We start from the raw sequence: 14,635 nt of genomic DNA, 5'->3' as shown, positions 1-14,635 counted from the left end.
AAATTTATACGTTATAACTGACCAGTAAGTGATTTGAAGATGATATAATACCCCAAAGTTCTGTCTTACCTAAGCCAAAATAGAACTACAGGAAGTTGAATCGAATGACAGCAGTGGTTCCAAACATTGTGAAAAGTTCATTTGTTTATTTGTTCATTGATTTGTGTCAGCGCATTGAATGCTTGCCATGGGTCTGACTTTGTGATCCTATAATTGTCCTTCTTAAAAACCTCTGATGTCTGTCATCAGGAAAAATCTAAAATCTGTACCATAACCTATACAATCTGATCCCTGGCCACACCTTTTCTCTCTGGCAGCTCTTCCCTTCACACAGCAATCTCACTTTTATCGTATCTTTGCTTCTCTCTTTTTTCCTTTAATTCTTTCCACTTACCTGTTTCACAGTAGTCTTTTAGTGCTCCTCTACTGTTCTTGAGCTATATATGTGTGTTATGCCATTGGGTGATTGCGTCATGTTCACAGTTACTGCCTGATTGACTAATATTTTCCTCCTTCTTGTAAGTACTTCGCCTCTTTCTTGAATCTGCTGTGAGCCCCTCACCTTGTTTTTTTGTTTTTAACTTAATTCCCTTCCTTTGATGTCAGTGAATATTTTTTCTCTATTCTCATTTTTCTTCTTCATTTTTTGTTTTAACCTGTAATTTTTATTTTCTCTTTAAACCACTCAGTAGGATTGTTTTCAAAACATTTTCCTTAATTTGACAACTTTGAGTATGAAAAGGCAGTTTGCTACAGTAATGAAAGAAAGTGTGTGGAATGCATGTGTGTGTTGTTTTTAATTGGGGTATAGTTGATTATTTGTCTTTATCTGACTTATTTCTCTAAGCATAATATTCTTTAGATCCATTCACATTTCTGCAAGTGGTTCCTTATTTTTAATGGCTGAGTGATATACACACACACCACACCTTTATCCATTCACGTGTTGATGGGCAGTTGATTTGCTTCCGTATCTTGGGTGTTGTAAGTAGTGCTGCTTGTGTGTGTATTTTAAAAGGGAAGATGGCCTCTATCCTAATAGGGATGAAGACTTACTCCATTTAAATATTTTAGAAAAGATTACAGATCAGAATTTTACTCAAGGGAATATTTTTATAGCAAGAATTGTGCCCGTGGGCCATTCCACACAGCATAAATGTTAATACGCTGAGTTCCAGTCACATCCACCCCTAATGAGCTGCCCATTTTCTACTGATGTTTCCATTTTAATTATTGTTTTGATGCTTTATAGGATAATACTCCAGATATATTTCAGAGGTAGTGCACATTACCTCCAGTGGATGTTTTAATATTTCTAATAATACCATTATCTTGATTTGCAGTAAACTGACTTCTCTCAATGAAGAGTATACCAAAAATAAAACTGAATATGAGGAAGCCCAGAATGCCATTGTTAAAGAAATTGTCAATATTTCTTCAGGTAAATTTAATAGAACCAATACATGAGATGTTCGGAAAATGACCTGGATTTTGGTAACAGAAATAATACTGGGCCGTTTGAAGAGTGGGTTTTTTTTTTTTTTTTAAAGCTGCTGCGCACTGTGACTATTGTGTTAAGCTTCCTCTGAAGAAATGTTTGCTGTTGCATTATGAAAATTAACTGGAAGTTGCTCTTGTACCTAGAAAGATGAGCTAGTGCAGGCTAAGGAATGGGAATATTCTGTAATATTCTGTGAAACAAAGACAGACAGGAAAGCACAAAACTTGTAGTTGTAACAAGAAAAAGAAACACTAGGGATTATAAGGCACTAATACCTTAGATCTAGGAGCTCATACTGTAGGTTATAGAAATAAATATCACTGAAAAGCGGATAGAAATTATATAGGCAGCATGCTTTTTGAGTTCTGTGTGCCTTTTCATAGATTTTCAGAGTCTGTTCTTGAGGACATCTGTTAAAAATGATTGTCTTTTTTTTTCCCCCCGGCCAAGTTGTGTGGCTTGTGGCATCTTAATTCCCTGAACAGGGATTGAACCAAGGCCACAGCAGTTAGAAGTGCTGAATCCCATCCACTGGACTGCCAGAGAGCTCCCAAGATGATTGTCGTATAATTGAAAGGACAGCCTGACTTGGCTCTATGATATTGCCCTTAGCATGGAATGAATGTGTATAGCACAGGGTAGCTGGCGATGTGTTAAGCTGGAAGTCTTTGCCTATCATCATGTGTGTGTATTGAGCATAACCTTTATTGTGCCTTAAAAAAGCACACCAAAGAATTACCTTAGCCAAGTGATCGAGGTTGACATCGCCAATGACAAAATGACATTATATGTATGTGCTTCCTGATGTGATGTTGAGGAAAGAATATGATATCACCTGTGTACAGGCATACCTCGTTGTAGTCACAGGTATTGTCTTATTTTGTCTTGTCTTACAAATTGAAGGTTTGTGGCAACTCTGCCTTGTCAGATAATGGTTAGCATTCTTTAGCAATGTATAGTGTAAATATAACTTCTATATGCACTGTGAAACCAAAACATTTATGTGACTCGCTTTATTGTGATATTCCTTTTATTGTGGTGGTCTGGAACTGAACCTGCAATATCTCCAAGATAGGCCTGTAGTGTTCCTGACCCCCCAAAAAAAGTTTAATCTGAATAGTAACAAGGAGAAAACTGTTGGATAAATTTAGGTCGTGGGACAAACTTTTTAAGGCCTGTACTCTTTAAAAATGTCAGTGTCGGGACTTCCGCAGTGGTTAAGGCTCCATGCTTCCAGTGCAGGAGGCAAGGGTTCTATCCCTGGTCAGGGAACTAAGATCTCATGTGCCATGCAGCTTGGCCAAAACATAACAAACAAAAAGCATGTCAGTTTCATGGAAGCAAAGAAGGAATTGGCAGATTGTGTTCCAGATTAAAGTAGACTTAAAGTGACAGGACAGTCAAAGACATGAAGATGGTCCTTGATTGAATCTGGGACTAAGGGTTGGACCTGGGGACTAGCTATAAAGGACACCATTAGGACAGATTGGCAAAGTTTAATATAAGATAATAAGGTATCAGTGTCATACTTCTTGGGTATGTATTGTGATTAAGTAGGAGGATGTCCTCCTACTTGTTCTCAGGATATGGGTACTGAATTATTTAGGAGTAATAAGTCATTTTAAAAGTATCAGCATGTATAATTTTGTAAATTGTTTTACTATTATGAATTTTTATAGTAAATCAGAAAGAAACATAACACTTTTGAAGGGTTTTATTATAACTTATATTTGTGTTGAGATGAATGAGATCTGTAAAGATTACATTTTTGTTTGGTGTTAATCAGATCACTGTAGCGTGGTGATCTTCTAGTTGAATTATGTTCCTTCCTAGGTGACACTTGTAAGGACCCTAAAAATACGCTGCGTAAATTCAAACTGGAAGTCTTCCCCCAAAATAATATTAACTAATATTCATTAAGCACCTAGTAGGTTAAAGCTGTTAGATTTTAACATTTGAAAAGAAGGTTTTGTATTTGGAGTCACCTTGAATTGAAATGAAATCTCTTCTTGGTCTAATGTACACATTGTAAAACTGTCTTATTAAAAATATAATAGATCATTTTTCTAATTTTCTATCTTACTCTTAAACCAGAAAAGGTGATATTGTTAAGAACCAGTTGATGTGAGATACCAATTACAGACTCTTGATTGAGAGGCTTGTTTTCTTTTATTATAAACCTATTCATGTTAGTATGTTAGAAATTTTGTGAGAATTATATAAATACTCCATTCCACTAATATTTAAGTAATTCTCAAAGGTTCCTATTGCTGTATGGTAGGGTAATGAGAACTCTCCCCTTCCCCACTGTTTTATATGTTAAGTAAAACAGGAATAAGTTTTAAAGTGAAACATTAGGAATTATTTGTATTTGGCCATTTATACATGAATTTTTATTTTCTCACTTTTATGGGGGAAAAGGGAATCAAAGATGAACCAATTTCTTGCCGTTTGATTAAGCTCATAATGTTGTATTTTTCTAAAATGAGACAGTGTTCTCTTGAAAGTCTCTTAAGGCTTTGGACACGTTGATATCCATGTGACAGTTCCACATGACCCAGGTGCCCGTTATACTGACCCCTCCAACCTATTAAAATTTTAGAATCTGTTCTAAAATTTGGACCATTTTTATTGACTAATCATGCTTTTCCTTGCATGTGTGAGGGAGTGTTTAATGTATGTAATAACTTTTAGTTTTACTGCTGTAGCAGAGTGGAATCTTGTTGAAAGTGTTTTAAGTGACAATTATGGATCTAAGTTTATGCTAAAATTTAATTGCAAGGCAGGAAAAAACCTCAAGTAACAATCTTGACAGTCACATTATATCTTATTACCTGGTGCTTGCAGGTTTCTTAGGATAATTGTGAAATGCCATCCTGGTTTCAGACTCTTAAAATTTAGAACCGTGCCTCTCCCTGCTTTTCTTACTTGCAATATATCATGAAAGTGCTTCCATGAAAACTTTTTCTTATTTTTTTTTTAAACCTCTGCCTCATTTCTTTATATAAGCAGCCATGTGCTTTTTATATTTTAATGGATTTTGGTAAGGGATTTTTGAAATCCATTGATAGTAAGGAGAAAAATGTGACGAGACATTTTAACCTCTTACTGAATTTTACGAGTTCCTTTCATGTATAGTTGTAGCAAAAACCTGTTAATTTTTTAAAGTATATAAATTAGGAAATGGGTTTTGAAATCACAGATGGAATCAGGTTGAATTTATTCTTAAAGCTGCGTATCTGTGTTTTCTCTTATTCCATCTTCCTGTGTACTTTCTCTTGTTTTTACATAGGCTATGTGGAACCCATGCAGACACTCAACGATGTGTTAGCTCAGCTGGATGCTGTTGTCAGCTTTGCTCATGTGTCCAATGCAGCACCTGTTCCATATGTACGGCCAGTCATTTTGGAAAAAGGACAAGGGAGAATTACACTGAAAGCATCCAGACATGCTTGTGTGGAAGTTCAAGATGAAGTCGCATTTATTCCTAATGATGTTCACTTTGAAAAAGATAAACAGATGTTCCACATCATTACTGGTAAAAACCTTGTTTGTGGGCTTTTGGGAAATAGTGTTCCCCTTGTTTATGTTGGAGCAGATGGTTATTTTAGGTTGATGTAGAAAATCCTGGTCTTTGATGGTAGAAAAACAGTGTTTTTTTGTACTAGTTAGTAATATATTAATAATATGTGAGTGAATAAATATATAAATGAACAAGAATGAAACTGCTGTTCCAGGGGTTCAATGCATTTAAAAACAAACATTTCTTCATCCTCAAAGTGCACCTTTGGGCCAGACCTTTCCGTAGTGAGGTCATTGAAGGTCCAGCAGAATTAGCTGTTGGAATGACTTCATCTTAGGATAGCAGTTCTTTTAAAGACACAGTACTATATTCATGTGAAACTAAAAAAAGTAGATTTATGTGTAGACCAATGTAGCATGTCTCAGACTAAAGCATTTTGAGATATCTTAACCAGATTCTAGAAGACAAAAGTGTTAGGGTGCGGAGGTGGTAGGAGTCTTTGGGTAAATGTGTTTGGGAAACAGTCAATGATTATATTTTATTCCCCTAATTGAATTTTTGAGTTGTTCATATAACTTAACCCATCATCTCCAGCCTTTTTGGCTCCAGGGACCAGTTTCATGGAAGACGATTTTTCCACGGACCAGGGTGGGGGAAGGGACGGTTTGGGGGCGATTCAAGCCCAGTACATTTATGATGCACTTTATTTCTGTTGTTACATCAGCGCCACCTCAGATCATCAGGCATTAGTTTCTGGAGGTTGAGGACCCGTGGTCTAACCCATTAATTGCTAAATTCCACATTTTCCAAAAGTGGGTCATGTCCTTGGGTTTTAGTGTGGAGTGTACTTGATTTGAAGGATTTGATCACACTGATTCATTCTCTAATAGATCCATTATTAATGAATTAATGGTGTTTAGTTAATTAATCAATTAGCCTGGCACTGCTTTCCTGAATGTCATGAAGTAATCCTGCAGGCAGCTTTGTGAGCTGTGGGGCAGTATCTATATGGTTTTCCTAGACCATAGTCAGATTATAGATAAGATATATTTTTCATGGGTCCTTTTTTGAAGAAGGGCACAGCATAGATTTGTCTGAACAGAAAATGGCATTGTTTCAGGGACTAGTGTAAGGCAGGAACTTTGTTCATGCATTTGGGCAGCCTATGGTCTGCTTTTGGTATGTTATATCACAAGAGAGTCATCAATGTGCAACTTAGGACTAATAGTCAGTTATCATTAGCAAAAATAATAATCTTGCTTGTTGATATAATTTGTTTTATAGGTCCCAACATGGGAGGGAAATCAACATATATTCGCCAGACTGGGGTGGTAGTTCTCATGGCCCAGATTGGGTGTTTTGTGCCATGTGAGTGGGCAGAAGTGTCCATTGTGGACTGCATCTTGGCCCGGGTGGGGGCTGGTGACAGTCAGTTGAAAGGAGTTTCCACGTTTATGGCTGAAATGTTAGAAACTGCTTCTATTCTCAGGTGAGTACAGTTCCCATTCTCCTGAAAGTAGAGATGGACGTCTCTGTCCTTTGTACTTTATATTGTCTTTTTTTTTTTTTTAAACTATTTTTCTGTGATGGGTCTTACTTGCCCTGCGGCATGAGGAATCTTCCTATATGAGGGATCGAACCTGCGTCCCCTGCATTGCAAGGTGGATTCCTTACCTCTGGGCAACCAGGGGAGTCCCACTTTATATTATCTTGAAAGGGTGAGAGTTGTGGAAAGCTTCTTTTATTATTTTTTATTTTTTGGCTCTACCATGTGGCATGCGGGATCTTTGTTCCCCAGCCCAGGATTGAACCCGTGCCCCCTGCAGTTCAGTTCATTTCAGTCACTCCGTCGTGTCCGACTCTTTGCGACCCCATGAATCACAGCACGCCAGGCCTCCCTGTCCATCACCAACTCCTGGAGTCCACCCAAACCCATGTCCATTGAGTCGGTGATGCCATCCAACCGTCTCATCCTCTGTCATCCCCCTCTCCTCCTGCCCTCAATCTTTCCCAGCACCAGGGTCTTTTCAAATGAGTCAGCTCTAAGCATTAGGTAGCCAAAGTATTGGAGTTTCAGCTTCAACGTCAGTCCTTCCAGTGAACACCCAGGACTGATGTCCTTTAGGATGGACTGGTTGGATCTCCTTGCAGTCCAAGGGACTCTCGAGTCTTCTCCAGCACCACAGTTCAAAAGCATAAGTTCTTCTGCGCTCAGCTTTCTTTATAGTCCAACTCTCACATCCATACATGACTACTGGAAAAACCATAGCCTTGACTTGACGGACCTTTGTTGGCAAAGTAATGTTTCCACAGTCTTAACCACTGGAACGCCTGGGAAGGCCCATCTTTGATTTTTAAAGTTGTCTTCTTAACGTTTCTAGTCGTTTTTCACCTTATAAGTCTCTCCACTGCCATGCTTTTCTTACACTGTTCACACTGCCTGGACACGTCCTTCCTTGCTATTTACCAAGTCCTTTTCTAATCTTTACATGCCCCTAACAGAAATTCTACTTCTTTGATGACTTTCTTCGTCTCCTGTGCCTAAGGTCACAAGTGTTTCTTCAGACTCTTTGACATGCCTGTAATTTATTAGTTTTTTATTTTAGAGGTTATGAAATCTCTTGTCTTTATTTTATTTTTAGGAGCTTCCTTGTAGACAAGGAGGCTATGCCTTCTGTTTCTTGGAGTCTTCCGGAGTACTCTGCATATAGTAGATCCTTAATAAACTATGTATTGGTTATTCTTTGTGGGGAATTATAAAAGCAGTACAGACGTTCAGTATAGTAATTGGTAAAGTTCCCCTTCTTACATTTGGTTAAAGAGAAAAGAAAATGCTAATATGTGGTGTTGGCAGGGCTGTAGCAGGCACACAGATTTATGTGACCATCAGCCGTGTATGTGAGGGTATCACCACACCCTTGTCCCATATTCTTTGAGCGTTATTTTTTTAAATCTTTACTGATTTGATTGTCAAGAAACGCTTTATCTACAAATTCTTAGATTAGAGCTAGTGGATTGGTAATTTAAAAAACACTTATTCACCATTTGTTTCCTTTTATAATATGTTAACGTTTACGGTACACTTTTCTCATTATATTTCCTTAATTTTTTTTTTTTTACCCCCTTATATTACCACATACTGCGTCATGGGAAATTTTCATGTCATTATGTGTTTCAGGTCTGCAACCAAAGATTCCTTAATAATCATAGATGAATTGGGAAGAGGAACCTCTACCTATGATGGATTTGGATTAGCGTGGGCTATATCAGAGTACATTGCAACAAAGATCGGTGCTTTTTGCATGTTTGCAACCCATTTTCATGAACTTACAGCCTTGGCCAATCAGATACCAACTGTTAATAATCTACATGTCACAGCACTAACTACTGAAGAGACTTTAACTATGCTTTATCAGGTGAAGAAAGGTGAGCACATTCCACTGGTGTACTGTAAATTCAGTGTTCCTACCCTTGGGATCATTAGTAATTGCCTATTCTACAGTAGGATGAATTATTGATGTTTTTACAGAACACATTTACCTCTTTACAGTGTAGGGACAGGGACGTGTGTATGTTCTTTACATTTCTGTGTCTCATAATAGAACGATTCATTTTAAAGCAGTCACCAAAAGCATGATTTATACTCTTGAACATCATAGGGATTTTGTACTACCTCTCAGGTCACCATGTTTTCTTGTCAGATTAGCTGTGGTGGTGGTTTAATCACCAAGTTGTGTACAACTTTTGCAACCCCATGACCTGTAGCCCGCCAGGCTCCTCTCTCCATGGGATTTCCCAGGCAAGAATGCTGGAGTGGTTTGCCATTTCCTACTCCTTTTTAAATAAACCGTTTAAAGTTGGGGTTTCCAGAGATCTTGAAATTGTTGGTAGTTACAACTTATTTGTTGGTATTTCAGCCTTTCAGAAAAGTTTGTTGTTAGTGGATCTGGCAGCTAATCAGATGACTGCATTGATGAGATTAACATACTGTAAAGTTTTTATTGCTTTAACATTTCATTAGACATCAGAATAGCTCTTCAGATGGCTGTTTGATTTTCCATGAAGGTGTTCTTTCTGTTATCTGTTGGTTGCACATAAATGAGCTACTATATTTAATTCTTTGTTGCTTATGTTTGTAGGAATCCTTTTGAGTTATTACTATTTGCATCATTATTGTTGATAGAGAATATACCCTTGGTTAGACTTGGCATGTAGCATGAAGTTGAGGTTTGGGTTTTAAAAAGTGTTTTATGTGATAAAGTGATGGGTTCAAAATATTGAAAAAGACCAGATGAAGATAGGAACAGGTTTGTCTTTCACTGTGGAAGTTTATCAAACACTTGCTTCTATTTTATTTTTGTTTCTCTAAGTTGTATAAAATATCCAGCTCCAGAATGCTTGGGATGTCTACTAGGCCAAAAGAAAATTTACACTTGAGGCAAAAATGGGACCTCCATGATAACACTGTGAGCATCGTTGGTATTAAACATTTGGAAGAAATATCTTAAGTCAGTTTATTTTCTACCCATAGGGGTGAAGATAACATGCCTAGTCTGTAAACTTATTAGTCTACATTTGGGTCAAAAATTTATTGTCATATGAAGTATATTTTGAATTAAACATTGCTCCTAATTAGAGACACTTTATATTTATCTCCTTTTTTTTCATAGTACTTTAGTTCCTCCCTTTTGAAATAAGAAAACCTCAGAGATATTGTATTGATTAATTTTTCTTCAGAGTCAGTTATTTGTCTAGACTTTTGAGGATTATCTATCAAGCCTTTTCTCTGTTTTTATAATTTTTCCTACTACATTTGTCAGGGATAAAATATAGTGCTATATGCCAAGTCATAATCACTTTTCATTGGAGGCTTAATTAAAATTCCTTTCAGTTCAGTTCAGTTCAGTTCAGTCACTCAGTCGTGTCCGACTCTCCGCGACCCCATGAATCACAGCACACCAGGCCTCCCTGTCCATCACCAACTCCCGGAGTACACTCAAACTCATGTCCACAGAGTTGGTGATGCCATCCAGCCATCTCATTCTCTGTCGTCCCCTTCTCCTCCCACCCCCAACCTTTCCCAGCATCAGAGTCTTTTCCAGTGAGTCAACTCGTCGCATGAGGTGGCTAAAGTATTGCAGTTTCAGCTTTAGCATCAGTCCCTCCAATGAACATCCAGGATTGATCTCCTTTAGAATGGACTGGTTGGATCTCCTTGCAGTATAAGGGACTCTCAAGAGTCTTCTCCAACACCACAGTTCAAAAGCATCGATTCTTCGGCGATCAGCCTTCTTCACAGTCCAACTCTCACATCCATACATGACCACGGGAAAAACCATTGCCTTGACTAGACGGACCTTTGTTGGCAAAGTAATGTCTCTGCTTTTTAATATACTATCAAGGTTGGTCATAACTTTCCTTCCAAGGAGCAAGCGTCTTTTAATTTCATGGCTGCAATCAGCATCTGCAGTGATTTTGGAGCCCAAAAAAACAAAGTCTGACACTGTTTCCACTGTTTTTCCATCTATTTCCCATGAAGTGATGGGACCAGATGCCATGATCTTTGTTTTCTGAATGTTGAGCTTCAAGCCAACCTTTTCACTCTCCTCTTTCACTTTCATCAAGAGGCTTTTGAGTTCCTCTTCACTTTCTGCCATAAGGGTAGTGTCATCTGCATATCTGAGGTTATTGATATTTCTCCCGGCAATCTTGATTCCAGCTTGTGCTTCTTCCAGCCCAGCGTTCCTCATGATGTACTCCGCATATAAGTTAAATAAGCAAGGTGACAATATACAACCTTGATGTACACCTTTTCCTATTTGGAACCAGTCTGATGTTCCATGTCCAGTTCTAACTGTTGCTTTTCCTTTAAGTTACTCTAAAACATTTGGCTAATGCATTTGAAATAATGCAAGATTAAGTTTCCTGATGACAGAGTGAGAAAAATAAATTCCATTTACATAAATTGCCCTCTCTTTCTACTCCCCAAATTTCTTGTAGGTGTCTGTGATCAAAGTTTTGGGATTCATGTTGCTGAGCTTGCTAATTTCCCCAGGCATGTAATAGAGTGTGCTAAACAGAAAGCCCTGGAGTTGGAGGAGTTTCAGAATATTGGGAAACCGCAGGAATGTGACGAAATGGAACCAGCAGCAAAGAGGTGCTATCTGGAAAGAGAGGTTTGTCAGATTGTTCTTGTAGTTGTTTTTCCCCTGTATGATTCTATTGAATTATTGATCATTCATTAGTGGTTTCTGCTTACGTTTCTTTACATGGCAGAGAATCCATCTGTATCATTTTGGTTTCACCACTGCACACATCTGTGTAATCAAAAGATATCATTTCAAGTACCAGATTTCAAAAGTAGGAGGATAGGAATATTAGTGTAGGTTTAAAATATGTCATTCAGAGGAGTTATAAAAGCCCACACACATCTTTGATTACCCATAAACAAATAGATCAGGTCCAGTTAAATTACATATTTACTCAGATGCTTATTAGTTAAGATGATAAATAAACACAGTTCCTGCCCTCCAGTTGTTTAGAAACTAGGTGGGGATGTAGTAACAGTGAACATGTCGTTAGAGAATGTGGCAGGTGTTTACTCAGGAAAGCTCTCTGTGGGCAGGCTTTCAGTTCTTATGGGAGAAGTGGATCTTAAGTTGAACCTTCTGAGTGGTGGGTGAAATTGAGGTGTTCACACAGAAAGGTATAAGCATTTATTTGCCCAGTGTACTTTTTAAAAATTAAAGGATTATTATTAATAGTTTTCCATTATAACAAAATAAAAGAATTTTAATTTACTTCTGGCAGCATTTACTGTGATAATGCATTGTGACAACTTCTTGTCACATTGTTAGATTTTACCCAGTGAAATTTTTGTTCTTATTTAGATAGATGTTACAATAACAGATGATGTGTATAGTTTTTGAACTTAAAAGATAAGGTTTTATCTGTTGTGTCTGTATAAGCAGGAGAAATGTATTATAACTTGTTAATAGTTTTACCTAGGGAAGATTGCCATTCTGTATGTGAAATGGTCTTAGTATCAGCCCCACAGCTATCCACGATCCAGGATTAGGTAGACTCCTTTATGTAATTGGTTCCAATTAGAACAGAAGTCATATACTTTTGATAACGTTACTTACAATGAATTTTTAAAAAATTCTTAAGCTAAGGGAGACATGTAATACAGACTTATCAATGTTACTCAGTCTAGATTTTACTTTACTGGGGGAAAGGCGCTTGTTATTTAACAGAGATGTATTTCTTCTTCATCTTTTCATTTGGATTATCTACCTTTCACCTTTAAGGTATATTTGGCCAACTGGCTCCCTGGTAAGAACCAGACTTTAGTTCCATTTCACACGTAGTGATAAACATTATACCTTTTGCCAGGCACTGTTCTTAGCACTGTGCACATACTAATTCTCACAGCAGCCCTGTGTTGTTTATAATATTATTGTCCCTATTTTATGGATGAGGAATATGTGTTAAGGAATTTGTCCATGGTTCACACAGCAAGTAATAACCATGTTCTTTAGAATGGCAATAACTCGGCAGTAAAATAAAGAAGAAACATCCCGTGTGTGTGTGTATGATTACTAAATTTTCAGTGACTGTTTACTCCTCAGTATTTGTAAACTGTGAGTTCTTTTTTCCCCAGAAGGCTAAGTTATGTATCAATTACAAAACCTGAGGGATTTGGAAACTACTAAAATATTCAGTCCCTTTGTCATTAGCAGCTGAAAATATAGTTATAAATATCCTCTTAATGACTTGCTATGAAGAAATACAGTCAACTGAGGGCTTTGCTATAAATTCTCAATGGTGTGCACTTTAAAGAATGTTGTTTAAATATCGGGTGGTATGTTTAGATTGAAATTGTAATGAAACAAGTCATTACTATTTAATGTGACTTTTAGAAAAGTCATTTTTAAAAGACTAATGAAATGTTCACATGTTTTTTCAGCAAGGTGAAAAAATTATTCAAGAGTTTCTATCCAAGGTAAAGCAAGTGCCCTTTACTGAAATGTCAGAAGAAAGCATCACAAGAAAGTTAAAACAGCTAAAAGCTGAGGTGATCGCAAAGAATAATAGTTTTGTAAATGAAATCATTTCCCGAATAAAGGTAACTGTGTGAGTAGATTCCACTAATGGAATGAAGATAATGTTGATAAGCTGTTGTTTGTAATGCTTTTGTACTGTTTTATATTAACCCCTTTTCCATACTGTTGGCAGCTGATGCCCATGGGTATCAAATTAGTAAAATACTTAGTATACTTTGCGCTCCCTGAGTATATTTTCAAAAATCTTTATTTTGAAAAATGAAACCTGTAACTGAGGAATACGTAAATGGACATGGGCAATAGTAGGCAATATGTTGAATATTATAAATAAAATCATGTATTAGTTTTTAGAATTTGATATGTGTTGTATTTCTTTGTAATAAGACTTTTACACATTTTTCCATATTCCTGAACGGTAAGAAACAAGTAGCCTAGAGACTTGTGAGAAAGTCAGGGATCTTAAAGCTGGAAGGAACTCTTGGAACTCATTTCCAGTGGTTCCGCAGAGTGTCCATCTGTTGGGAGGAGCCAGGTTGGCTGCTTGCACATTAGCTAAGGAACTTAGAAATCCAGAGTCCTGGTGTGAGCCTCCATGCCATCTGGCATTCTCCCACCCTCGGTCTGTGATGAGACTTAGAAACCTGGATTTTAACAAAATCTTTCAGATTGAGCCCTGATTTAATGGAGAGGTTAATAAGAGTTTAATGGCTGGTCCAGCTGAACGCAGGAAGGACAGCCTTTTAATAAATGGTGATAGGATGATAGGGTATTGATATAGGAACAAAATGAAATTGGATCTGTATTCCATATCATATATAAAAATCAACTCCAGTGAATTTTCTACCTAAATGTATATAGCAACACTAACAAGTTTTTTATGTTGTAGTTCTATAGAAAATGATATAGGGAAATGTTTTTATGACTACTTGGGAAATATGAAAATGGCTTTGGAAAGGATTTCTTAAGTCAAATACCATCTTAAGTTTGACACACTTAGCTATATTGAAATTGGGAAATTATTTTCATTAAAAGATATCACAAAGTGAAAAGACCACAGGTGACTATTGAGCAACGTGGGGGTTAGGGACAGTGACCTCCCCGCCCCGCCCCGTGCAGTTAAAAATCCACATAAGACTTTACAGTCCCTTGATATCCACAGTTGTGCCTCCACAGATTCAGCCAACTGTGTATCATATGGTATTGCAGTACGTATTGAAAAAATCCAAGTATAACAGACCCACACAGTTCAAATCAGTGTTGTTCAGGGGTCAGCTGTAGATCCATAATGGAGAACACACTGGTACCACATAAAATATCAAAGAATTTGTATCCAGAAAATATGCTGCTGCTGCTAAGTCACTTCAGTCGTGTCCGACTCTGTGTGACCCCATAGACGGAAGCCCCCGTCCCTGGGATTCTCCAGGCAAGAACACTGGAGTGGGTTGCCATTTCCTTCTCCAATGCATGAAAGTGAAAAGTGAAAGTGAAATCGCTCAGTCGTGTCCGACCCTTAGCGACCCCACGGACTGCAGCCTACCAGGCTCC

General features: G+C 37.5%; 1 protein-coding gene across 1 annotated transcript in view; it reads left to right on the top strand.

The window, feature by feature from the left end:
- Positions 1-14,431, top strand: part of MSH2 (mutS homolog 2) — an 80,903-nt gene extending 66,472 nt beyond the window's left edge. Inside the window, exons 11-16 of the mRNA XM_055400234.2 lie at positions 1,344-1,441; positions 4,794-5,039; positions 6,309-6,513; positions 8,203-8,450; positions 11,025-11,200; positions 12,994-14,431. Of these exons, the coding sequence (XP_055256209.1) occupies positions 1,344-1,441; positions 4,794-5,039; positions 6,309-6,513; positions 8,203-8,450; positions 11,025-11,200; positions 12,994-13,164 (1,144 nt within the window). The 3' untranslated portion in view covers positions 13,165-14,431. The remainder of the gene's footprint in view (positions 1-1,343; positions 1,442-4,793; positions 5,040-6,308; positions 6,514-8,202; positions 8,451-11,024; positions 11,201-12,993) is intronic.
- The last annotated feature ends 204 nt before the right edge of the window (positions 14,432-14,635 follow it).

Source organism: Moschus berezovskii, chromosome 11, assembly GCF_049115385.1.
Source record: "Moschus berezovskii isolate FMDL1 chromosome 11, NW_MosBer_1.0, whole genome shotgun sequence".
In the NCBI taxonomy this organism is placed as follows: domain Eukaryota; kingdom Metazoa; phylum Chordata; class Mammalia; order Artiodactyla; family Moschidae; genus Moschus; species Moschus berezovskii.
Note: the sequence above shows the minus strand (reverse complement) of the source record. Positions and strands in the feature narration are given on the sequence as shown.